We start from the raw sequence: 26,730 nt of genomic DNA, 5'->3' as shown, positions 1-26,730 counted from the left end.
ATAGCGGGGGCGATGCATGATGTTTCCCAGTGGAGCTGGAAACCCATGTATTTGCTCTGCACTGCCACCTGCCCCACTCCACCACCAGATAGCAGCACAAATCCACCTAAAAGCAGGCCGTCCCTGCACCAGCTGCGAAGTTACGGGCAGAAATTGGCCTATATACCTGTTCTATTTTGCCCACCGTATGTTTAAATAATGGAGCCAGCATTTAAAAAATCTGGATTTTCTGGCTCCTCTTTAATCAACTGATAGGAGTAGCAGCTGCCCTCTGGGGCCTGATGTCTCCAGGGCATCCCAGTCCTCAGTGTTAGCTGCTGTTTCTCATCCTGATGTGTTGCTGCTTTCTCAGAGGAGACATGTTTCTCACTGGCCACCTGCCTCCTCACCTCCCTCCCTCCACTGGGGCTGCAGGTGCGTGTGAAAGCTGCTGGAGCTCAGCGCTAGATCAGGGCTCAGATTCCAGCCCTGCTACCTACCATCTGTGTGACGTTTGGTATGTTATTTGACCTCTGTGCCTGTTTCCTCATTTGGAAAAAATGGGGCTAAGTGTACTCACCTCTCAGAGCTGCAGGGACTGCTTGAGGGGACCCACGCACGGCGCTCTCCACATCTGGCCTGTAGTAAGTGTTCAGTAGGTATTAGCATTTCCTGCTGCCCGGCCCTCAATAGGGACTTTTTGGAATATTCCCATCTCACAAATGACCCCAACTTTCCCAGACCTGACCCAAAACACATCCCTCTGGTTTTGAACAGTATTTTTCCAGCCCTTGGGATTCAGGAGCAGCAGGATGGTCTGAGTGTGAGGCCTGGTTCTGCCTCACTAGCTGTGTGGTCTTGGGCAAGTCACTTCACCTCTCTGGACTCACGCTGTTTGTTCTCGCTGGCTTCTGGGGGAACTAAAACATTGATAGGGCCTAGAAATATACCCCCAGCAGAGCCTGGGAATAGGAAAGCAACCCCTGCAGCCCCAAGGCTGCTTACCTGGTGCTGATTTGGGCTGTCTGCCCCACCCACGGCACCTTAAGTTTTCTTTTGGGAACCATCCCTCCCTCCTTTCATCCTGTGACTTGGGAAGTGTTGATCCCACTTCTGCAACTCCAGGTGGATATTTCAGCCCCGGCCAATCAGAACACTTCACTACCACCCCAAAGAGTTGGTTCAGGGATAGGCACATGACCCAATCCAGGCCAGTAAGAGCCTGCCCTGGGGCTTTGGCTGCAGCTGCTGGGAAGGGAGACTTTTTCTACTGAGGTGCTGAGCTGGTCCAATGTCAAGTCTCAACTCAGAGAAAAACAGAGCTAGACAGAGAGACCAAGTTCTGATGAGTCATGTGAGCCCCTGGGTCCTGCCAAACCTTAAGTCAGAAACACCTCTGACCTTTTCAGTTATGAGTTAATAAATTTTAGCTATTAATTTTTGCTTAAGTTATGGTTTCTGTCATTTACAGTTGAAGAATTCTAATACCCCTTCCTTTTGTGGTCCCCTCAGTTATAAATCAAGTCTAGTGGTGAGCAAACTTTAAAATGAAGTTATGGGTCACATTAAAAAAAACTTTATCTGTGATTGCTCTAAACAGTCTTTTATCATTTCTGTCCCCAGCAAGTTTTTGTTTTTCCTGGTTAAAATTATAGGAACTGTCTAGCCCAGACTAGATATTGATTGTAAATCTGTTGTGTTCACTACTGAATCCTAGTGCCTGGCACATAGGAAATGCCTCTTATTTGTTCAATGAATAAATGAACGAGATACTTGTTTAAAATGTCCAGTCTCCCGACTTGCCTGTGAGGTTCCATACAACTAGTTCCTATTTTTCAAACCTCATCTTCCACTTTCCCCTTGCTCACTCCCATCCAGCCACACTCTCTTAAAAACCCCAGGTTTGTTCCTGCCTCAGGGCCTTTGCACTTGTCCAGCCAGGAAGGCTTTCCCTCCAGTTCTTTCCCCAGCTGGTTCCATCTCCTCCTCCAGGTCTCAGCTCAAATGTCACCTCCTCAGAGAGGCCCTCCCTGACCACCCTGCCAAAGCAGCCTCACCCTACCTTTCTGATGTAATCCCAAGATGTTTGATTTTCTTTACAAATCACCATCTGAATGTCCATGTGCGTTTATTTAAGTTTATTGTCTCTCTCCCCAGGAGGTCAGCTCCATCAGGGTAAGTCCTTGTTTGTTTGTTCACTTCCATGCCCCGGTGTCCAGGCCAGAGCCTGGCACACATTAGGTGCCAATAAACATTTGCCAAAGGAATTCACCCATAAGGATCAGCCTTTGTTACTCTATCACCATGATTTCCTGCATGAAGACCATTCCTCATCAAATCACGGGTCCCTTCCAGAAGTGTTTGGAGCAGATGTCAACGTTGATTCACTGTCTTAGTTGACAAAGACCTCATCTTTAGCCCAGCGTTGCGAGGGAAGCTGGGAATAGGGTAGGGGTGGGGCCTCACCCTCCAGGCTCCTTACTTCCCTTCCCCCAGCCAACCAGGAAATACGAGGCAGCGAGGTTAAGTAGACTCTTGCTGCTTTGTTATAAATATATTATGTACATCCAAAACATGACATTAAAATATTACTCCGTGTTACAGAAAAGATATTAAGGCTTTCTATTATTTACATTAAACAAGCAAGCACCGTTAAAAAAAAAAAAATAACCGAAACAAAAAAGCCCCACGCTTCCTTCTCTGACATACCCCTGGCCAGAGGGGACACTGTGTCCCCTTCCAAATGACCAAGACCCTTTGCAGGGGCTGTGCCCCTCGAAGACATCCTCCAATTAGAAACATCAGCTCTGGCTGGAATCACATTGGCAGATGGGGGAGGGGTGGGGAAGAAGGGGGGTCCAGACTTGATCAGGAAATTCCAGCCTCGCCTGGCCAGCTGCCCCCAGACCCTTGCTGCACTTTGCCATCCTTGGGTGGACAAGCTAGGCTGAAGGTGGTGACTGGGGCTGTCTATCCACCCAGGCCTTGGGGGTCAGTCTGCAGGTCCATGGCAGGGTAATGCTTCAGGGACAGTTAGGTGTGCCTGGGGGCTCCTAGACCACTGAGGGCAAAGGGGAACAGACGACTCAGTGCCCCAATACCAGCCACGCTGAAGGGCTGCCCAGTGGGGCAAGGGGTGGTGGGAGTGTGGGGAGTTGGTGAACTTCTCCTCAACCCAAGGGATGGCTGGCAGGGCGGGGCTCTTTTTTTTTTTTTTTTTTTTTTTTGCAGAGTCAGGTTTGGCAGACAGAGCAGCTCAGGTGGCTGGGGAGGGGTCAAGGAAAGAAAATGAAAAAAACGAAATGAAAAAAATCAGTGGCTCAAGTATTCTGTGTCACAAGGGGTGGGCTGGGGGTGCCCGGGCCCAGCCCAGGAGGTGTCCTCTCCACCTGGAGGGGCCAGCACAAGGAGGCTGGAATTTGGCAGATGGCTTCGGTTTGGGGGAGCTGGGTAAGGTTGGCAACGAGGTGGTGGCCCGGAGGAGTTATTTGATCTTCTGTGCCCATTTCATGTCGTCTGCCCGAGGCTTCTCGCCTGTCAGGCCCTGGATGATGTCCTCTAGGCGTCTCCAGAAGCCCATCTTCTCGAGAGGGTAGTTGAGCCAGCCTGCAGTGGAAACAGGGCAGGGGGGTGTGCAGAGGGGTTGAATGGGAGAGCAGCAGTGAGAGGACATAGAGAGAGAGCTGGCCCTGCCTCGGGCAGGGGAGGAACTGACAGTAAGTCTGCAGGGGGCAGGGGACAAGGACTGACCGAGGAATCTTGGGACAGGGGCTTCCCACCAATGGGTTTAGAGGCTGCTCAGACATGCCTTCATCCCCTCATTCGCCTTCTTATTGAGTGCTTACTATATGCCAGGCATGGAGGCAGTGTTTCTTATCATTTGGCTCTAACGCTACCTCTTCCAGGAAGCCTTCCCTGACTACCGCTTAGCAGCGCTCCAGTCCTGTCATGTCACCCTTTCTTATTTCTTTACAGCTTTTATGATAACCTGTAACCATTCTCATTAATTCGTCACCTCCCTGTTTTGTGTTGGTTTTTATCCCCAACTCCCAACTAGAATGTCAGCTCCGAACAGTAGATCCCATGTTGTTTCACTGTTGATCCCACTGCCTAGGATGATGCCTGGCATATGGTAGGTGCTCAATGAACAGTGCTCATAATCTTATTTAATCTGTATTACAGTCTACCACCTGAACCTCGAAGTAGATACTATTATTAGTCCCACTTTCCACATGAGAAGACTGAGTCTTGGGGACTTCCCTGGTGGCGCAGTGGTTAGGAATCTGCCTGCCAACGCACGGGACACAGGTTCGAGCCCTGGTCCAGGAAGATGAACATGCCGTGGAGCAACTGAGCCCATGCGCCACAACTACTGAGCCTGCACTCTAGAGCCCACGAGCCACAACTACTGAAGCCCGTGTGCCACAACCACTGAAGCCCGTGCACCTAGAGCCCGTGCCCCACAACGAGAAGCCTGCGCACCACGACGAAGAGTAACCCCCGCTTGCCCGCAACTAGAGAAAGCCCACACGAAGCAACGAAGACCCAACGCGGACAAAAATAAAAGTAATTAATTAATTAATTAATTAATTAATTAAAAAAAAAAAAAAAAAAAGAAGGCTTGGAGGGGAGTTTCCCAATTAGTATCCGGCCAAGCCAAGATTGATCCCAGTTCTGGTTGAACAGTTAAATGATCTCCACAACAGCCTAAATTCTAACCCCTCCAACTGCTCCTAGAAAGCATGACTTTAGGGTGTACAAAAAATGTTTTTTTGTGCCTCTCAGTTCTTCTTCCAGAAAGGCAAAAACCCCCAGAAAACAAAAACAAAACAACCCCCCAAAACCAAACTAAACACCCCAACCCCTGCCCCCAAACCAGTAGCTTACTGAGTACCTACTATGTGCCAAGCACTTTGCATCTGCCACCTTACCACTCACACCCCAGCCCTGGGAGGTGGTATGTGAAGGAGGTAGCTGTAGCCCCGAGAAAAACGATAACCAGGGAGGCTTGTGAGCCTCCACAAGTCACATATGGAGGAGCTGAAGGCTGAACCCAAGTGGGTCTGACTTCACAGCACGTGTGGTATACTTAACCTTAAAAAGATACCCAGCTGGCCCTGGAAAACCTGGTCGCCTCACCTCATCTCACCTCTTTGGCACTGGCCCATTAACTACCAACAGCACGTGGGCCTCCTTACTACTCCTGGGTCACCTGTTCCTGCCGCAGGGCCTCTGTGTACTTGCTGTTCCCTCTGCCTGGACTGATCTGTCCCTATTTATCTGCAGGGAACGCCCCCACTTTTTCCAGATTTCCGATCTCCTTTATAAACAGCTACGCCCCCTTCCCCCACGACTCTTTGCCCTTCATCCTGCTTTGTTTGCCCTCACAGCACTTCTCACACCTGGACTCTGCCATCTCTCCGACCCTTCGACCCCTCACGCCTCTCACTGCAGCCACACTAGCCGCCTTGCTGCTCCTCAAACAAACCAGGCATGTGGGTCCTGCCTCCAAGGCCCTTCACCTACTGCTCCTGCTGCCTGGAGAGCTCTTCCTCCAGATCTGCATGACTCTCTCCCCCTCAGTTCAAATGTCACCTTCTCAGCGAGGCATTCCCTGACCACCCTATTTAAAGGGTGAAGCTCCCCATTTCCCTCTCCTACCCTCTGCATTATTTTCCTTCATAGCAGTTAGGACAATCAGATATAGTACTTGTTTTTTAGTGCTTGGAATGTCCCCTCTTACAATGTGAATGCTATAAAGGCAGGGATTTTTGCCTGTTTTGTTCAGTGCTATGGCACATAGTAGGTGCTCAATAAATATCTGCTGGATGGATGGGTGGTTGGAATCACAACTCCATGAAGGGGGTATGTGTGTGTGTGTGTGTCTGTCTTGTTTACTGCTGTGTCCTTGGCACCTAGAAGAGTGCCTGGCACGTAGTAGACGCTCAAGAAATGTGTGTTCTGAGAGAATGTTCCTGCAGGACTGCACCACCTCCCACTGTGACCTGGGTCCCTTGATCCTAAGGATGGAGTTGCAGTCAGAGTGGGGGCAGCCCATTCCACGCTACCCTAGAGCCGTACCTGTGGTGATGCAGAAGTAGGTCTCGTGGGGTGAGACGTGGTGGATGCGATGGTGTTTACGAGGCAGGATGACATGCCAGTCCTGCAGGAGGACGACCCAGCGCGGCAGCCCAAAGTACGTGTGTGACCACTTGTGGATCTGGTTGGTGAAGGTACCGAAGATGATGAGGCAGAAGATGAAGCATTCCCAGGGGTACAGCTGCTCCAGGACTTCTGCAGCGTGGGTAGAGGGGGGATTACCATAGGCCCCATACAGCTGTCCACAGGGTGGGGGCCCACTGCCAGCCTGGCCCAGCTCCCTTCCCAGATAGCACCCAGGCCTCTTTCCAACCTCCCAACTGGACTTGGGCAAGCTCAGACTCCCCTCTGGGCCTCAGTCTCCTCTTCTGCTCAGTGGGCAGAATGGAATAAGCATAGGTAATAGTTAAGAATGTGGGCTCTGGAATGAGGCAGAACTGGGCGCAGATCCCTACGCTGACATTTCTGTTTCTTTTTCGGCCACGCCGCGCGGCTTGTGGGATCTTAGTTCCCCGACCAGGGATTGAACCTGGGCCCTCGGCAGTGAGAGCGTGGAGTCCTAACCCCTGGACCACCAGGGAATTCCCCCCTGCTCTGACATTTCTTAACTGTATGAACTTGGGTCAACGACTCTACCTCTTTGAGTCTCAAGCTCCTCAACAACGAAATGAGAATAAGTCTTTGTCCAGATTCCCTAGAAGCAGAGCCTGAGACAAGGATTCATGTGCACATGAGTCATCTGACTGGGGGGGTGCGGGGTGGGGCGGGAAATCCTCTTCTGGAAAAACATCTGAGGGAGTGAGGAAAGCAGGACAGGGCAGGAGAAGAGTTAAGCAAAGATGGGGTAGGGGGAGTCCTGTCTCAGCCTGATCCTGGTGGGGTTGGGGGGGGGTCTAGAAATGTTAATGACTCCATAGAGTTGGTCCCGCTCAGAGGCCAGGGGGCTGGCTTTTGCAGGCTTTTTTTTTTTTTTTTTTTTTTTTGGTCACTGGCTTCAGGCTTATCCCAAAGGAAGAGGCGGGACCTGCCCTGGCAGTTCTCAGGACGCTCACAGCAGCTGGGGGACAGGTGCCCCCAACTGGGCAAGAGGAGGTGGGCAGGGCAGCACCCCCAACACCACAGACATTCATCACATCTCCCTGCAGCGGGGCTGCTCTAAAGATCAGCACCGTGTCAAACTGTTAGAACAGGATCTGGCACAGGGGAAGGACTCAACCCCCACCTGACAGACGAGGTGGCTGAGGTTCAGAGAGGTGAAGTGACTTGCTTTGGCACAAGTTTCCTCCCCCAGATAGTCAGGGCAGAGGTCTGAACTCAGGACGGGGTTGGCAGGCTACATATACTCTTTCCACTAAGCCCAGGCAGCAAAACCAGAAGCCCTCTGGGCCAGGGAGGTAATTCAAATGAGCAAGGCAGGCCAGGCATTGGACAGCAGGGAGCAGTGGGGACTGTGGCAAAGTGGAGAGCGTGCATCTCTGTCTAAGGGGGGGGCCCCTGCAGCTCAGCTCTGGCCCAGTACAGCCAAGTGGGAACAAAGACCCAGGGTGGCCAGATCGGATTGTTCAAGAGAAGCTGGAAACACAGATCTTTCTGTCAAATATCCCAATTTTACATGAGGGAAACTAACTAAAAATTGTTCTAACACTGTGAGGGGCAAACACACACACAAGCTACAGGAGACGCATGGGAGGGGTGCGTGTGTGCCTGTCCCCCATGGCTCTCTGAAGGCCCACCAGGGGGCACTCTTACCTGGGCTCTGGGTGCGGAACTTGTAGGCCATGTTTAACAGCGGTAGCAGCGTCACCAGGCAGTTGTCCCCGTTGGTCTCGATGAAGTCGTGCCGCGTAATGGCTGTCGGGTCGATGTGATGCTCCCGGAATGGCCGGATGAAAGCCTGGGTTGGGTAGGGGGGCGGGAGGGGGGATCCATCCGACCAGTCAGCCTGTGGTGGTCAGCCACTCTCCCCGACCTCCTGCACACACTCCACGCGGGCTCACCTCCTTGCCTTTGAGATGCTGTCCCACCACGCCACTGCTGCAGATCCCACCCAGCCTTCAGGGTCTGGGTCTAACAGCTTTAGCGCAAGATGGGTCGAAATGACCTGGTGGGGACCTTGGGCTGGCACTGCCCCCCTGTGGGCCTCAGCCTCCTGACCTGGGCTATGGCGGGGTTTGGAGACCATCTCCACCCTCCTTCCCTACCCTAAGACAATTGAGGAGGCCCCTCCCAGTGACAGGCAGGACCTTTCTTTCTTTCCAACGTCCAAGTCCCTCCTTCTGGTAAGTAACAGCCTCCCTTTCTTCTTTTAGTACCAGCTGCTCCAATGGGCTGACTCCTCCACCCCCTAGTTAAGAGTGAGCACGGGACCCTGGCCTGGCCAATCAGAGCACCCCACCCCTCTGGCCACCTTGATTGGATGAAGGATGGGTGTGTGATCCAAGCTGTGCCAATGGGAATGAGCTATGGGACTCTGGCCGAAACTATGGGAGAGGGGAGTTCTTCTACTGGGGGCACCGAGCTGGGAGGATGGAAGTCTAGGCAGCTGTGAGCCATCCTGGCCACCTCACGGGGGAAAGCCTACACGAGAGTGGAGCCAGCAGAGACAGACATGGAGAGGGACTGAGTCCGAAGAATATGGTCTGTCCGTCCCACTGGACCCAGCCATGCCCTAATTTGGCTCTACTACTAACATTGTCATTACACGAATCAGTACCTTTCTTTGGTTACGTTTGTACCAGATTTTCTACCACAATCAAAAAAGTCAGACCGACTCAAGATAAAGTTCAATGAAAACAGTGCGGTGTAGCAGGGCAGGCAAAAGAGAATAAGATGTGGCGTGGTCCCCAAATTCAAGGGGTTCCGGTGAGGTGGACATGGATCAAAGCTCTCTGTCCCACGCCTGATGCTTCCAGAAAATCCCAGGGGATTCTTGTTCTAGTCTTGGAGGAGGGGCATGGGGGCGGTCAGGCTGGAACCACAGTTCCCATCTTTCAGATAGGGAAACAGGCTCGGAGAGGAAAGGGGACTCACCCAGGTCAGACAGCCCGACCTCCTCCTGGAGGAGATGGGCTGGGCTCCGGGGCTGGGTCAGCATACGCACCTTCCCCACGATGGGCAGCTCCACGGAGCCCCAGGTGTCCGCTCCCCAGTGCACCAGGCCAGACAAGAAGTCAGCAATGAGAGCCCCTGCAACTGTGGACACGAGGAGCATAAGCTGGGCGGTGGGGGGGAGGTGGGCAAGAGGGATATCCCTGCCCACTCCCCACCCTAAATCAGGAAGTCACTCGCTTGCTTGCTTGCTCACTCATTCACTCATTGGTTGGGGCAGGAGGTGTTCCTTGTCTACGTGGGACACTTTGCTCCCTGTGAATGGAGCCTCAGGAATAACATTCCTGGCCTCAACCTGCCCCTTTACCTGCTCTTCCCCAGGGAGATGTGGGGCCTCATTTGCACGGTGAGTCTGGAGAGAGTAAACCAGGCGTGCTCAGATCAGCCCAACCTTTCCCTATTAGGAGCCAACGGTCCCTTTCTCTCTGACCCCCAATCGCCCCAGGTAGGGAAGCCCACTCTGCCCCAGTGCTGCTGGTAACCAGATGAAAATGTCCTCCTGGGATTTGGTGTCGGGAAGTACCTTAGGTCCAGATGGAAGCCACATTCCCCGCGGCCTAAGTTTTATCAACAGTAAGTGGGATAATTTGGCCTCCAGCAGCCTTTTCCTTGTCTTCGTTCTGAATTTGTTCAGAACTGGAGTGGAGTCCCCTCAGAGACCCCCAAACCATTCACTCACTTGAGGGTTCGGTATAATACAGAGGTTAAGTGCTGTTACATCTGGACTCACATTCCAGCTGTCACTCACTAGCTGTGTGACACTGGGCATGTTACTCAACCTCTCTGTGCCCCCGTTTCCTCTAGATGGATGCGAATGATGATGATTAAAAAAAAAAAACACAGCAGCTACCATTTATCGAGCACTTTCTCAGTGCCGGACACAGGTGCTTTACATGCTTGATCTTTTTTTTTTTTTTTTTTTACATGCTTGATCTTAACGAATTCTCACAATCTGTTAGAAGTTGGTACCATTTTTATTCTTACTTTACAGAGGCGGAAACTGAGGCTTGGAGAACAGAAATAACTAGACTGAGGTCGCATAGATGGCAACTGGCAGAGCTGGGCTCTTAACCTGCCTTGGGGTCCAAATATAACACAGCAGGATGCACCACGACACTGTCCACATGCGGAAACTGAGGTGGAGTGGCCAGCAAGCTGCCCAAGGTAACACACCAGTGCCACCCCCATCACGCTCCCCTCCCTCTGTGTCTCAGCCCTACTGGCATATTCCCCTTCCCTTACACCCCCCTACATGCCTCTGGGTCTCTGCATTTGCTCTTCACTCTGCTGGAACATTCTTTCCCAAGAGGTAACACAGCTCCCTCCCTCACTTCCTTCAGATCTTTGCCTCAAAGGTCCTCTGGGGACGCCTAATCTAAAATTGTAACCACTCCCATCTTCCAGCATTTCCTAGCACCTATCTTCTTTTCCGAGCACCTATCACCTTGGACTTCATTTCTGTTTGTTTACTGTCTCCCCTACAGGAATATCAGCTCCACAAAGTCAGGGACTTTAGTCTTGTGTTTATGGCTACATTCCAATTCCTCACACATAACGTGGTTCAGTAAACATTCGTTGAATGAATCAATGCAAAGCATTAAGTACAGTGTGGGGCACATAGTGAGCCCTCAATACATATTATTATTGTTGTTATTTAGTCATTCAGTCTGTCAAGCGACATTCTGTGAGGAGCTACTGTGTGCCAAGCTCTAGAGCCAGAGGTGCATCAGACATTGAGCTCACGTCGTTGGGACAGAGATATGGGGGGGTGGGGGGGAGGAAGCTGTAAACAAATACACAAAACAAATGCAGTTTTAAGTGCTGGTAAATGCAGCCCACTGGGTCACATGACTTCAGGCAACCCCTCCTCCCCTCCCAGACTCAGTTTCTCGGTGTGAACTGGTTGTCCAAGGGTCAGCTGGGCCAGTTAAAGGTTATTCGAGTTCTGCTAGGTCCCATAGCCCCTTAGTGACAGGGGACCAGGGCCCTGAGGTACTGTGAAGGCTGAGAAAATCCCCTAGATGCCTCCCTGGAGAGCAGGACTCATGAGCGAGGGAACAAGAGTGAGTGTGTGCGTCACCGTGGACATGCAGCTCTGGTGTGTGGGCCCGAGTTAGGGGTGGCTGTGAATGAAGGCTTTCCAGAAGCCCTGGAGCATCCACTCCACATACGCCAAACATGGGAGGGATGGCGGTGGGGCAGGGGAGATACAGCTGCATACATTGCAAGTTCCTGGTGACAAGTGGGCCGCCAGGTGGAGACATACAGCACCTCCTGGCATGCAGAAGCCAAAGGTCAGGGCGGGGAAGGGGGTGACACTGCATGGGTGGCTGGGCTGGTGAGAGGGGAGGGCTTGGCAGGGCTCGAAGGCCAGTGCACACAAGGCCCCGCCCAGGGCTACGGAGTCATGCTCCTTAGTGACGGTGCTGGGAGGGTGGACCTGGGCTGGGGAATCTGGGGAAGCCTAGGGCGTTTGCACTTGCTGGTCCTCTACCTGGCACCCCACCCTCTCCCTGAAGATCCCCGAGTGGCTGGCTCCTCTTCAGCCTTCTAGCTCAGAGCAAACATCACCAACACCCTGGCGAAGCCCTCCTCCCAGGCAGGTGCTCTTGGTCACATCTCCCTGCTTTACTTCTTTCACAGCACTTGTCACCATCTGAGGTGACAGCCTCATTTATTTTCCCCACTTCTCTGATGAGGAAAGGGGCTCAGGGAGGTTGAAGTGTCACCCCTGGTCCCATGGCTTGGAAGTGGCAGCCATGGGATGGGAAGAGGTGAGTCTACCAGCCTCCAAAACCAGCACGCTTTCGTGCCCTTAAACTGTACCTCAGTAGGTCCAGGGGCATTAATAGAGCTCCTACTGCAAACTACCCAGGATGCTGTGTACACACTGCCTTGCGTCTACCAGGAGGGACTAGAGGCACTGTGGCCAAGAGCTAAGGGGGAGCTAGATCAAGGGTCGGGGGCCTCACCTCTTGCTACCATATTGCTGTGTGACCCTGGGCAAGCCCTTTGCCCCCTCTGGGCCTCAGCATCTTCACTTGCACAGCGAGGGGTCAGCTGAGGTGCCTCTTGAGCCCCTGTCCCAACAGCTTGGACTAATCCTGCCCCTAAATGCTGCCTTCAGGAGAACGCAGCCCCCCAGCAGTCCCCCTAGTGCCTCCCCACCCCTGTTCCGTGCAACCACCGATCTGCTTCCCATAATTATACTTTGGTTTTGGCCAATTCTAGAAATTTACACAAATTGATTCTTATGGTATGTGCTTTTTTGGGTCTAGCTTCCTTCACTAGCATAACGCTTCTAGAGTCATCCATGTGGTTGTGTGTATCAGGAGTTCATCCTTTTTACTGCTGAGTAGTATTCCACCATCTGGATGTACCAGAGTAAATTTATCCGTTTTGCTCCTGGACGACTAGGTTGTTCCCAGGTTGGGGCTGGTATGACTCAGGCTCCTGTGAACATGCATTCACGAGCCTGTGTGAAGATCTATGCCCTCATCTTCTTAGGGTAAAGACGTCAGCTATCTATCTATTCATCCATCCATTCATTTATTTACTTATTTATTTTTCCTTGATATTTATTGAGCACTTATAGTTACCAGGCTCTGTGCCAGAGACGTTTTATAACGTTTTATCTCTCTTAATCCCTAAACTGTACCAAGGCCAGTCCTAAGCTGGTTATACATTTATCTCCTTAATCGTCCTAAGCATTTAATCCTTACAGATGATGACAATGATAATAAAAACAATATTAGAAAAATGTCTTGTGATTACGGTTAACATTGGGGTGCTTCCTGTGTGCTGGGTGCTTTGTCAAAGGTGTTAAAAAGTGCATCATCAGGTGTTTAACTCCCCACAGATTAAATATGGGCTATACACAGTGACTTCTCTCCAAGGGGAATACAGTACAGAAGCGGGGGCGGGGGCGGGGAAAGTACCTTTACAGTGGAGAAACCTGACAAATACCACTTGGGCTAGGTGGTCAAGATCAACATTACGGTGATAAGTCATGCTGATAGTACATACCCTTGCTACGATGTGATGAAAATGGCACTTGACCTCTGAGCGCTTCCTCCCCAAGACACATAACCCACTAAGAAAAACACCAGACAAATTCCAGCAGATGGGCATCCTACAAAACACAAGCACTCCTCCAAACTGTTCAGACCACTGAAAACAGGGAAAACCTGAGAAACTGTCGCAGCTAAGGAGCCTCAAGGGACGTGACAACTAAATGTGATGTGGAATCCTGCATGGGATCCTGGAACAGAAAAAGGACATTAGCTAAAAACTAAGGACATCTGAATAAACTATGGACTTTAGTTCATAATAATGTATCCATATTGGTGTACTAATTGTAACAAACGTATGATACTAATATAAGATGTTACTAATAAGGGAAATTGGGGGCAGGGCGTATATGGGAACTCGCTGTAGTATCTGCTCATCTTCCGTAAATCTAAAGCTGTCCTAAAACATAAAGTCCATTTAAAAAAACGTGTATTATCTCACGGCATTGTGATAGGCCCCACCACATCCCACGTGCCAGAGGAGGAAAGGAGATCTGAAGGGTGAGGACTGCCCTGAGGCGGTCAGGGCTGCTGGCGAGTGGCCAGAGACCAAGGCGAGGGCCATTCATGACGATGCTGACCCTTCACGTCCACGTCTGGGAAATGGGGATATTAATGGTACTTACTTCACTTAACTACAGTCAGTTAATAACAGTGGGCTAATGCAGGTCCTTGGGACATAGTAAGTGCTCCCCAAATGTAGCTACAGTTAGTAGTTAAATATTACTCCTCTCTCTGAGCCTCAAGCCCCTGGCCTTGTCAGGCTGCTGAGCAGGGAGGGATGTGGGCTTTAGGCAGACGTCAGGAATTTTTTTTGGAGAGACAGAGCCCTCCCCCAGCCTAAGGGAGGAACCCGCTCTGTGATCTACGGGCGGTGGCTGTTTCTAGAGCAGCAACGCCAGGCCTTCAGGCCTGCTGCCCAAGTCCTCTTTAATGGGGGTAGGGGTGGCGGAGGCGGGCACACAGAAGCTTCTTTGTCCCAATGCTGGTGTCAGCGCCCGGTGGCTGGCTCACTCTGGGGGCAGCTTGGGCCTAGTTACCACCCTGCCTGCAGGACACTGGGACAGCATATGAGATGATGATTCACTCCAGGCTACCCTGACTCACCAGGTGACCTTGAGACAGTCCCTGGGCCCCTTGGGGCCTCCATCTCCCCACAGGTCACCCGGCTGGGACTTCTTTGCGCCCTGCCCACCTCAAGGCCTGGTGTGGAGACAGAGGGGCTGAGACAGGAGCAGACACTGCTGAAGGCTGGTCCCTACGGTCCTGGGGCCCAAGCCTGTCTTTACCACCTTTCAGCTCAGATCCCGTGGAGACTTCGCACCTGACCTACGAGGCTGGCCATGACCTGGGGCCCTGCGAGTGCTGACCTCACTGCTGACCTTTGCATTCACTGTGCCCCCCGCCTGGAAGCCCTGCCCCCCCCCCATTTGTCTGCCACAAACTCCCACTCACTCCTTCAGGCACGGCTCAGAGCCCTCACACTTTCCCTCCAGTTTCCCCAAGTGCGGCAAATAGCTCGGGGCTCCCGGGGCCACTCATTCATTACTCATTCACACTGTCCTTGTCAAGGTCACTAATGACCTCCACGGGCCAAATCCGGTGGTCCCCTCACTGCCCACCTTGCTGCTCGGCTCGGCTGGCTGCTCCTAGTTGATCCCTGAGTCTTCTGGAAACACACTCTCCTCTCGGCCTGTGCAAGCCTGCCCAGTTCCCCTTCCTCCCCCTTGGCTGGCTCTTCCTCCTCTCCCGGTCCCAGCACTGGAGGCCGCTTGCACACAGTCCCTCGGCCCCACCCCGGGGCCCTCTGCCAGCATCTGGGCTTCAAACCCCATCTGTACTCTCAGGACACCCACATTTCCGGATTTCCAGCTTCCTGCTCAACACCTTGCCTTGGCCCTCAGGCAGGCATCCTAAGAACCTCCCCTCATGCGGGTCCTCTGTTAATGGTCCCTTCTTCCATAGTTCAGGCCACTGACTCCTCCCCCCTCCCCTCCACAGCCAACCTGACAGCACATTCTGGCGCTCACCTTTCACAGCTCATCCAGAAGCTGACGACTTGTCACCACCTCCACTGCCCTACAGGGTTCCGGGCCACCACCTTCACCTCCTCTCTGGCCCTCCCTGCCCCCATCCATCCTCCCTGCAGCATAAGATGATGTCAGCTCCCTGTGGGAAAACCGCCAGTGGCTTCTCACAGCCTGTAGAATAAAACCCCCAATCCAGACCATGGCCTTCAAGGCTCTGCACGACCTGCCCCCACTGCCCCCAGCTGTCCCTCAGCTGCCACCAACTACTTTTCCTTTGGTCAGTTTTCTCAGGCCACATGGGCCTCCTCTCTATCCTCCAAATGCTCAGGGCTCACCCCAGCCTCAAGGCCTTTGCAACACTTGCTGTTCCCTCTGCCTGGAACACCCCAGGGACCACTGTTTTCCTCCCCTCCCTCACCTCCTTCAGGTCTCTGTGCAAATGTCACTTTTCCAGAGAGCCTTCCCCGACCTCTTACCTCTCCTCTTCCCTGCCAGTTCCCCTATCTTGACTTTGCTACCCAGGATTGCGTCATCTGTCTGTATTTATTAACTGGGCACCTTTTCAGGGCTTCTGGCTCCCTTGGTTTCTGGGGCCTGCCAGGGGCACCAGAACCTCTTGGGGGACAGCAGCAGGTGGGCTGTGTAGGCTGGCACGGTGCCCTTGCTTTCGGTGCCCTTGCTTTCGGTGCCCTTGCTTTCGGCATGTCAACACACAAATCAGGGCGGCTACTTAAATCCATTAGGAACTGTGCAAACACCACTATCAGGGGACTGTCCCGCCCTCGTCAGCCCAGAGGCAAAGGCGCTGGGTGGAACAACTGCCGTCACAGGCAGGTGCGGAGTCTCCTGGGTCTGGTCCCCACAGACCAGGGAGACAGCGACCTGCCTGGGATGCCCACCCTCCCGGTTCACACAACATACACCCGGGGCTCTGGGGCTACTGATCCTCTGCCCAGACCGGGCCCACTGCCTAGAACACCCTTTCCACCTAGTGCCAACTAGAGGCTGCGGAGTCCCCGGCCAGGTCTGGATATGAAATCCCAGACTCTGCTGCTGCCCGGGTTAGGGTCGACGGGCGAGTCACCTGGCCTCTCAGAGCACGGTGATCAGACCCTCCTCACTCAGTTGCCACCAAGATTAAAAGAGCCCAGCATGGGGCCTGCACACGGTAGGCTTGGGAAATATCCACTGTTAGACTGACCACTGAGGCAGAAGGTCTGAGCCCTGGGGCGTGAATGTTGGGCGGTGTCCCCTCCTCACCTCTACTCAGTTGCTGCCCTCTCGGCAGTTATGCACACCTGCATTTTGCCCTCACAAAGGCCCTAGGAGGCAGGGGCTGTGAGCAGTCTCACTTTCCAGATGTGGAAGACAAGGCTCAGAGGTGCACTGACACTTGCCCAAGGCCACACAGCCAGCAAGTGGCAGAGCTGGGACTTGAACCCAGGACCGTAGGGACCTGCTCGTGACCACCCCCAGATGGGGCGTCGGGGCTCACACTGTCTACATCCCTGCCCTTGAATGTGCTGCTCCAAGGCACAGAGGCTGGAGGTGCAGGTCCTTCTCACCCCTGGGCAGAGGGGACATGTCTGGCTCCTGTGGGCGGGGCCCAGGCTCCCTGGCACGAGATGGGTTAACCTCCTTCCGCTTCAGCTGGTCCGCCCCCAGCACATGCCTATCCCCACCCCAGACCCAGATGGCTCAATTAGCTGGCCTGAGCGCTCCTGGCTCAGGCGACCAGAATGCTTTTAATGCCACTGTGGAAGCTGAACACTTGGGGCTGGCTAGGCGGACCAAGGGCACAGCCGCTGCCCTGTCAGCCTGGGAGCCCAGGGTGGGGGAGGGGATGAACACCTGAATTAGAAGCAAGAGGGGAGGGGCGGTGTGCGGAGAGGAAGGAACCGAGTCACTCCAGGACCTGGGAGTGGAGACAGTGAACTAAGAACTATGTCGTGCTCTCTGTTTTGAGGTGTGACTCTGGCCGGTCCCTTCTCTGAGGCTCGGTCTCCTCGTCTGGAAAATGATGACAACTGCAGCCTCCACCCTCCCAGTCTGTGGGTGGGTGAGGACTGACCGATGGAAAACACTCAACAGGTACTAATACACTGCAGCTCATTCATGCACTGATTCAATAAATATTTACCGAGCACCTACCGCGTGAGGCTTTGTGCTTGGGGCTGGGGACACAGTAGCAGACAAAAATCCCTACTCTCAGGGAGCTGATATTTGAGTGGAGGAGGTAGGTAATAAACAAAGAAACAGACTGTATAACAGAGTGGGGTGAGGGATGGTGTATGGCAGGGCTGCTATTGTTGAGGGAGAGCCTCCCGGAGGAGGTGACCTAGACGAGGCAGGGAACCACGCAGGTACCTGCTGGAAGAGAGTTCCAGGCACAGGAACAGCATGTGCAAAGGCCCTGAGCTAGGGGTGTGCCTGACAGCACCTGGTGGAGGCACAGCGAGAGGCCACTGTGGCCGGCAGCAGGGGTGAGCCAGGGGAGAGGAAGGAAATGATGTGAGGTGGGGCTGGGGCCAGGCCGCGCTGAGGAGTTGGTGTTTTATTCTAAGTATACAGGGGACAACAGGCCAGTGGCGTGACCTCACGGAGGATCCAACGGGATTCTCCCAGCTGCCTGTGGAGCATGGACAGTGGGGGACAGAGGTGGAGGCGGGGAGACCCGGGAGGAGGCTTCCACCATAGTCCAGGCTGGAGGGTGGTGCTGGACCAGGGAGGGGATGTAGAGGTGGACAGTAATGGATGCTGGATGCATCTCGAAAAGGACAGCCAAGAGCATTTGCTGATGCTCTGGAGTGGAACGTGAGAGAAAGGAACAGAGGATGACACCCAGGTTTTTGGCCCAAGTGACAGGAATGACACAGGTACCACTGACTGAGATGGGAGCCAGGGTTCCCACAACCTGTACCCCATTTGTGTGTGTAAGTCGCCATCAGAGTGGCGCAGACACTAGGTAGGTCCCTGGCCCCCGGGCAAACCGAGGCAGGCGGCAGGGCTGCGGGCACTCACCGACCCCCAGCATTACGAGGGGCGTGTGCTCCCAGTGAACCAGCAGCAGGAGGTGGACCGTGTTGTGGGCGATGAGGCTGAAGCACAGCAACACACAGCACCACTCCTGGAAGCGCTTGCCTGCAGGGAGAGGAGGCGAGAGGTGAGTGCAGGGCGGGGAGCAAAGGCCAAGGGATCAAGGATCAAAGCCAGGCAGAGCCAGGCCCATGGGGGCTCTTCGACTGTGTTCTGAGAGTCTGCAGTGCTGACTACAGGCTGAACGCAGGGATTGCCTGCCCATTTCACAGATGATGTCACCGAGGCCTGGAGAAGGGGAAGGGCCTGCCGAAGGTCAGACACTCAGGGCCAGGAGTGTTAAACCAAGCCCTGCTGGTGGGGCCCTTCTGAGCGCAGGCCCCTGTGCACAGGTCTGATGCCCATGAAGCTGGCCTTGCACATGCTGATTCTTTGGCAGACAGGATCAGAATACTGGTCTCTTGGGCCCCTTCGGGCTCTCTCTGGAGACATGTGAAGGAATTTCAATGAGCTTCTTTTTTAACTGTCATCATCCCATCACCTGTCCCCTTTTGTCGGTAATTATTTGGAGGCAGAGGCTACAAACAGCTTTTAATCATGGAGGTTCAGACCCCGCCCAACCTCCATTAAGCAGGGCTCCAGGCAATGAGTCAGGAATTAAGGAGAAATAAGGCCTTGGTTATCCCCTCTAGGGCTCCAGCCACAGGGAGAAGAGGCAGTGCTGATGAGGAGTCTCAAATTCCACGGGCCAGGCAGGTGATTTGAAGAAGTGAGGTGGGCCGGGTGGGGACAGTGGAACACCACAGCACATGTGTCCTTTCTAAAGCAGTAGCCACTAACTGGCTGACTACTGCCAAGGGGGAGTGTGGGCCCAGAGAGGCCAGACCTTCTAATTCTCAAGAGAAGCCAGCAATCAGGATGTGGGTGTGAAATCGTCTCTTTAAATCTTGGCACCTGTTTTAATAGCACATGAGCTCAGACAAGCTGATTCACTCACTGCAGCTTTGCTGAAGGTATAGCAACTGAAAATAACCTTTGTGTCCATTGCCGGGGGACTCAGACAAATTAATTTGGTTTATGGCATCTCTGTAGCCAGGAAAAAAGCCTGGTCGACTGTTAATACGTGGCTATGGAGGGACATCCAGGACAAACTGGTAAATTCAAACAGCAAAGTGCTAAACAGCCATTTATGTGAAAAAAGGGAAAAAAACCTATACGGTCAAGACTTTTTCACGTACTCCCTTTTGAACTTAAAATTTATGAATGTAGGGCTTCCCTGGTGGCACGGTGGTTAAGAATCTGCCTGCCAATGCAGGGGACACAGGTTCGATCCCTGGTCCAGGAAGATCCCACATGCCGCGGAGCAACTAAGCCCACGAGCCACAACTGCTGAGCCCGTGTGCCACAACTACTAAAGCCTGCGTGCCTAGAGCCCGTGCTCTGCAGCAAGAGAATCCACCGCAACAAGAAGCCCACACACCACAATGAAGAGTAGCCCCCGCTCACCGTAACTAGAGAAAGCCCTCATGCAGCAACGAAGACTCAACACAGACAAAAATAAATAAATAAAATACATCAATAAAAACAAAAAAGAGAAGCCACAGCAATGAGTAGCCCGCGAACCGCAATGAAGAGTAGCCCCCGCTCGCCGCAACTAGAGAAAGCCCGCGTGCAGCAACGAAGACTCAACACAGCCAAAAATAAATAAATAAATAAATAAATAAATAAATAAATAAATAAAAGACTATTAAAGCAAAAGGACATAGAAAGACCACATGGGTGATACAACATGTGACAGGGCCCCTGGGAATACTGTTTCTCAGGCAGCTGGTCCCAAGGACAAATCTGCTCTTTCATATCTCTACCTGGAACCTCCACCTCCAGGAAGCCATCCATGATGCCTCCTTGAACCCCCAGGCTCCCCTAACATGGGACCCATATCATGAGGGACTGTCACTGCCTGTCTAATATCCGTCTTCCCCTCCCTAAATGTGAACTCAGGAGGCCTAGGACCATGCCTGGCTTGCTCACCAGGGTCCTGGCACACAGTTGTTGCTTAATAACTGCTTGTGGAATGAACAAATTCCCAACCACGATCCTAGAGAAAGACTGCCAGGCTTTGTCTCTGGGCACCCCTCACTGAAGCACCGTGAGAAGGAAATATGAGGCGTCCCACTGTTCCTGACAGGAAACAGGCTCAGAGAGAAAGGGCCTTGTCCAGGCTGTATAGCAGCAGACTGCACCCTGAGCCAGAATCCGAACAGCTGCCCTGTGAAAAGACCAAGGCTCAGAGTGGGAAAGGACATGCCCAGGGTCACATCCCTCAGCCCCTCTCATACAGATGAGGACCCCGAGGCCCAGAAAGGGCTAGGATCCCAACAGCATCACACAGCAGCAGATGCAGAAGCCCCTTGCTGCTTACTTCGCAGTCAGGGGCTGTTCCCCTTGGGCCACGGGGCCCTGCCACCCCAGGGGCCCCCACCTGGGGTCACCATGACCAGGCCCAGAAGGGCCTTCCCTTTTGTGGCTCCTGTTTGTGGCCAGGACCTGGGGCTCAGAAGCAGGAAGCCAGGAGGGGTGGTGGTAAGGGACAGGTGATTCTTCAGTACAGATCTGCTGCCGCCCAGCCTGTAGGGAAAGCAACAACAACAATGGCTAACACCCACTGAGGCCTATTATGGGCTGGGGTACAGGGTGCAGCCCACATCAGAGATGCTGCAGACCCACTCCCTCTGTCATATTTTGCTCTTAGTTTTGAAAAAATCAGCTACACTTAAAAAAAAAACACACACACACGAAATTTGTATTCTCCTACTTCCTTTGAGAACATAGGGCTCTGGCCAGCCCAAGCCTGCCTCCATCAGGTGGGGCAAGAGCTCCTGGTTGACCCCAGTCCTCTCCCCTCCTTGCAGCCTCATACTGGGCGGCTTCCCTTGGTGGCGGTCCTGGCCAAGCCCCTGCAGTCATCTGAGGTTTCAAGCCCAAGGCATAGTCTCTCAGTCTCTCATTCAAGTCTCAGTCCCTCCAGGGAGTTACTGTGTGATCCCAACTTCCTAGATGAGGAAACTGAGGCTCAGCGGGTAAAAATGAAAACTGGGTTTGGATCCTGAGCTCGTTAGCCTGGATGTTTGGGGCTGTCCTGATTCCAAAGACAGCCCAGCTCTCTCCCCTTGCCACGAAGAATGTCCCCAAATCTGAATATTTTCCCATCTAAACTCTCTCTCTGGCCTCTGAATCCTTCTGCAGAACAAGTGCCTCAACTATGACCCATAAAAAATACATCTATTATAATAAGCGGCCTTCATGGAGCACCTATTACATGCCAGGGACAGTGTCAGGGACGATCCCAACAAGCCCTTGCCTGCCGTACGCCATGGGCTGGGGGCTATTTGCCCCATCCTTCAGAAGGAGAAACTAGGCCTGGAGAGATGAAGTGTGTTGTCCAAAGTACCTCAAGAATCACCAGAGTCACAGCATGGACAGTCAGCTTGGCACGAACTGCGTGGTCAGGTGGTCTAAACGGTGTCGCTTCACAGATGCGCAGACTGAGGCCCAGGGAGGGGAAGGATTTTCCTCAGGACAGAAGGGCTCAGGCCACCTCTGGCAGAGTGCTGAGCCTTGCTTCCCTGAGCCAGCCCCTGGCCTGGCCAGGGTCCACGATCTGGGCTAAGTGACAGTAGTGACTGCCTGTTGGCCTGGGGAGGGGGTCAGGCTTGTGTGTGGAGGGCTGGGAGGTGCAGGGGAGGCCATCTCTGCTTGCCTGGGGACAGGCCACAGCCAAAGACTTGGTATCAGGCCCGACTCTTCTGGTTTCAGTCAGACAAGCCCTGGAACCTGCACTTCTGATGGTCCTTGGCCACTAGGAGACACTCGGCCTCAGGGAGGTTGGGGGACAGGAGGTAGAGAGACCAGAGAGACACAGAGGAAGAGAGACAGAGAGAGATGGGAGAGAACAGGAATCAGAGACACAGAAAGATGAGAAACAGCAGGGTGGTGGTGGTGGGATGAATTGGGAGATTAGGATTGACATATATACACTAGTATGTACAAAATAGATCACTAAAAAGAACCTGCTGTATAAAAAATAAATGAATAAAATAAAATTCAAAAAAAAAATCGATGAGAAACAGAGAGAAGAGGGAGACAGAGACAGGGAGTGATTATAAGGCGACAAAGAGAACATGAGTATGGCCAGAGAGGAGAGACAAAGAAATGGAAAAAGAACAAGACTGGTGGAGGGAGACAGAGGGAAAGCTGGGCCAGGAGCATGACAGGCACCAGGCCCGGCCAGGGAAGGGGCCTCAGGGAGGCCTGTCTTGGGGGACAGAATCCAGGCTCAGCTCTGGGACTACAGGCCAGGACCCCCACCCAGTGCTCCTGACACCCTCCACCTTCCCCCCACCCCACGCTAAGAGTCCCTGTGTCCCACAGGGCAGGGGCATCCGTAGTTAGCCAGGGTGGGTGAACAGGGGCTCTGGTGACCCCCCAAGATCCACCCCTGGAGCCTAGGTACCTGAGAAGTGGGACCCACATAGCCAGAGGTCAGTTGGCGCCTGCCGGGAAGCTGGACACCTGCCTTGCCTCCAGGCTTGCCCGTGAGACTGGGGTAGACCTGCCAAGCCCACCCACCCTTCACAAACGCCGGCACCTGGCAGAGGGTGGGGTGGTGCTGCAAACCCCAAACCTGGACCCTCTGTGGCTCCCGGGACCTGGGGGAGTGCTTGGGTCAGACACTCCTTGGCCAGACACTCAGGGTCCATGGGATCAGGCTGAGGCTGCCCTGATCAGACAACTCACAGCTCTCGGCCGACGCTAGGCCCACTGTCTCTGCCGCCAGCCCTGCACGCGTGCTGCTCTGCTGACCTGGAACACTGGTGCCCCTCCCGCACACGCACTTGGGCTGGCTCACTTCCACAGCAAAGATTCGGAACACAGAACCTAGAACGCCCCGACCAGTGTTCTCGTTCTGGTCCTGCTAACTGTCTGTGTGACCGTGGGCAGGTCACCACTCTTTGCTAAGCCCCAGGGCAAGTCTTAAAGATGGACAGGGTGCAGGCAGTTCAGGCAAGCCAAAGAGATGCCGCCCTTGGTCTTGCTGACCTTCCCCTCTGGTGGGGGCAGACGCAAGCCTAATCCCAGGCACGACAAGCGTTAGGAAGAACACATGTCGGGGGTGGGCTACGAGGAGGCTACGGGGGTCTCGGTTTCCTCCCCTGTAACATGGAGTTAATACCAGGATGCCCCGAGACAAGTGCAGTGAGGGTGAAATGAGAGCACATAAGGGAAGTGCCCAGCACACAGTCAGTGCTCAGGAAGTGTCAACTCTGTTAACTGCCTTATTATCGCTGCCAGTTGTCATGGTGACAACCCATCACCGGCCCCAGGAATCTCAGAAACTCTCCCTACTCTCCCCCGACTCACTCTGTTCCAGCCCACAGCCCTCTCTGGTGTCCTGCAAATACTTCAGGCTTACTCCCACCGTAGGGCCTTTGCACTTGCTGTGTCCCTGGTCTGGACCAATCCTTCCTCAAACATCTTCAGGAGTCCCTCCCTTCTGGTCTCTGTTCAATTGTCACCTGCTCAGTGAGGCCTTAACTGCCCCCTCTCTAAAATGTCACTGTCCCCAACATTTCACTTCTCCCTTTTCTGCTGTATGTTTGTTCCACAGCACTTGCCACCACACTGGGCAAGTAAGGTATTTCCCTTATTTACTGGGTTTACTAAAGGCCAGCTCCATTTTTCCTGTTTTGTTCACCACTTTGCCCCCAAAGCCTAGAAAGGGCCTGGGACGACGGTGCTCAATATGTATTCAGCCTGGCCCCTTATTTTATAGGTCAGGCCCAGAGACTGAGGTTCTTCCTCAAGGCCAAGGGACACAGGCAGGCAGAGGGAGGCCTATGGAATTTGGAGAAACGAGTCTCTTCCTCCTTCACTCCCCCTCTCCAGGCACTCCCCCTGCCCTGCCCCAACTCTAGGGTAAGAGGAGATAAGCCCTCTGATTGCAGGCTTGGGGCACCAGGAGACTGTCTGCAGCCTTAAATCCCTGCAGTGGCTGCTCTTCAGAGAGTGAGGGGCACTTGGGGATACCAGAATTGGGCAAAGATGCAATCATGCTGGAATGAGAAGATCACAGTCCATTGAGGAGGCTCAGAACGCCCAGGTATGATTTGGTTGAAGGTGGGTAGGGTTTACTTGAGTGGGCATAGCTGGACACCAAAGGAGGCAGGCTTTGAATCCTTACCCTTGATTCCCAGGTGGTGAGTCTGAGAAGCAGAGAGGTGAGGCAGCTTACCCCAAGACTCACAGGGAGGGTCAGACTATTGGCTTAATAATAGGGATGGCCTACTGTGTGACAGGCACTGCACGAAGGTAGACGATCTCATTTCCTCCTCCCAGCAACACTAAGGAACTGATAAACTTGTATCTTGTATCCATTTTAGAGGGGAGGAAACTGAGGCTCAGAAAAGGAAAGTGCCCTGGCCCAGGTTACACAGCTAAAAGGAAGAGTCAGGATGCCAAGTCCAGCCTGCCCCAGGGAGCACAGGAGGTTTTAAGTCCACAAGCTGGGTGTTGGGGGAACAGGCTGAAGAAACCATGGTATCCTGGGCCAGGTGCCCAAGTCAGGTATGAAAAAAGTCACACCCAGAACATGGAATTGCAAGTCCAGAAAGGCCTCTGGTGATCTAGGACTCAACAAGAAAGCAAATGGCCCAAGGTCACACAGATAGTTATGGCAGAGATGGTATGCAAACCCAGGCCAGTTAGGGAAAAAAGCCAAAGGTGGTAGTGGACCCATGCCCACCCCAGGCAAGGGCTGTGCATGGTGGTTGCCCCCTAGCAAAAGGAAAGATGTCAGAATGTTTGACAAACAAAGCTTGATGTGATGGCAACACCCAGGCAGAGGGGCCTCCCAGTCACTTGACTCTGGAGTTCTCAAAGGCACTTCCCTTAACCCCTGGGGACAGTTCGCCCTGCTGGGGCCTGGCAATGAGATTCTTGAGGCTCAATTGCAAGTCAGAGAAGGGGGTGGAGGCTGGTGCTTGCTGGAAAAGAAATGGTAGGCCCAGCAGGAAGAAACCAGAGACCTTGTCCTGGGGCAGAACCAGAGCAAGGGTCTCTGAGTTGTGGTCCGGTCTGGGGACCCCCAAGTCCCAATGGAGGGGGCTAATATATCTACATGGGGGAAGGAAACGGCTGGAATTGGGGCTTGTATATGAGAGGAGCTTAAACTGGAAGATTTGCAGTGCCCTCACCACCGGGGATTCCAAAATATAGGATGAGAGTTAATGCAGTGGGGGAATGGTGGTCTGTAGACTGAAACTATAAATCTAAGATGGGGCTTTGGAGGAAGTGCCTCTGGGGCACTCTAGCTGGGGACCCCTGAGTTGGGGTTCCCAGAGCAGGGGTCCTGACATGCCCAGATTTGAGGTCACTACCTCAGGGTCCTGGCTGGGGTGCAGATGGGGCGGGGCCCTAGAGTGTGAATTTTGGATCTGGGGAACCTGGGATAGGGTGTGACTTTTAGGGGTCAGTGCATGTGGCTGAGGGGCTGCCTTCGGCTTGGACAGGGTCCTGGGGTGGGGGGGTCCCTAAGGCTAGGGGCGCGCTTTGCAGCCGCAGGTACCCCGAGCTAGGATCCGGACCTGGCTGTGTGATGTGAGCTGTCCAGAAAGCCCCGGGGCTGGGATTCTGCCTTGGGCTTGAAAGGGGCGCTGGGGTGGGGTCCCCGGACTTAGGGGAGCTATTTGCAAGTTAGAAGCCGCGGATGGAGTTCTGCATCGGGGCCGGAGGCTGGGGTTCCGATATAGGGGACCCGGGGTCGCTGTCCGCAGTCCAGGCTGATGACTACAGGCCCGGAGGGGAGCTCGGAGGTCCTACCTGGTGAGTAAAGCGCGGCCAGCTCGCGGGCCCCGGCATGCTGCGCGCCCCAGCGCCGGCAATACGCCGCCTCGTCCTCGTCGACCTCCGGCTGCTGGCCCGGCCCGTCTTCGGCGCCCGCCATAGCCACTCGCCCGGCCAGCCCGGTGCGCTCTGCTGGCGGCGGCGGCAGCTGTGGGCCGCGGAACCGCGGCGAGATCACGCCGCCCAATGACCGCCCAGCCCAGGCGCGGCTGCGGCGGCGGCGGCGGCGGCGGCGGCGGCGGGGGCCTCGCCCGGCCGCGAGTCACAGCCAATCGGGGCCCGCGCCGGGGCCACGTCAGCCAATCAGCGACCTCCGAGCCTCAACCAACCGCGGCGCGCGGGGGTCAGGTCCGCAGCTGGCGCAGCTGGGTGCGGAAGTTGTGGGGTGGAGGCACCTCCCTGCCAGTCCCTCTCCAGCTCCGCCTCCGCCTCCGGCCTGGTCGCCAGCCGCACGGGAACTCGGGCAGCGTCGTCGCCCACCTCGGGCTCAGTTTACCCACCGGTGC

General features: G+C 54.0%; 1 protein-coding gene across 2 annotated transcripts; it reads right to left on the bottom strand.

Moving 5' to 3' along the window:
* Window positions 1–2,100: 2,100 nt before the first annotated feature.
* Window positions 2,101–26,431, bottom strand: PEDS1 (plasmanylethanolamine desaturase 1). 2 transcript variants are annotated; one of them, XM_060119976.1, is made up of 6 exons: window positions 26,201–26,431; window positions 18,308–18,427; window positions 9,179–9,270; window positions 7,828–7,972; window positions 6,061–6,273; window positions 2,101–3,585 (listed from the first exon to the last, which is right to left on the bottom strand). In XM_060119976.1, exons 1-6 carry the CDS (start codon window positions 26,322–26,324, stop codon window positions 3,464–3,466), a joined length of 816 nt encoding a protein of 271 aa, XP_059975959.1. In that variant the 5' UTR covers window positions 26,325–26,431; the 3' UTR covers window positions 2,101–3,463. The 2 variants fall into 2 exon arrangements, with proteins under 2 accessions (XP_059975959.1, XP_059975960.1); XM_060119977.1 differs by lacking the exon at window positions 18,308–18,427.
* Window positions 26,432–26,730: the final 299 nt, after the last annotated feature.

Source organism: Mesoplodon densirostris, chromosome 16 (genome assembly GCF_025265405.1).
Source record: "Mesoplodon densirostris isolate mMesDen1 chromosome 16, mMesDen1 primary haplotype, whole genome shotgun sequence".
In the NCBI taxonomy this organism is placed as follows: domain Eukaryota; kingdom Metazoa; phylum Chordata; class Mammalia; order Artiodactyla; family Ziphiidae; genus Mesoplodon; species Mesoplodon densirostris.
Note: the sequence above shows the minus strand (reverse complement) of the source record. Positions and strands in the feature narration are given on the sequence as shown.

Coding starts and splice junctions, on each gene's coding strand:
- PEDS1 (XM_060119976.1), bottom strand. CDS start 26,324: ATGGCGGGCGCCGAAGACGGGCCGGGCCAGCAGCCGGAGGTCGACGAG. Junction 18,428..26,200: donor GGCCGCGCTTTACTCACCAG/GTAGGACCTCCG, acceptor CTCTCCCTGCAG/GCAAGCGCTTCCAGGAGTGG. Junction 9,271..18,307: donor CCTCGTAATGCTGGGGGTCG/GTGAGTGCCCGC, acceptor TCGTGTCCACAG/TTGCAGGGGCTCTCATTGCT.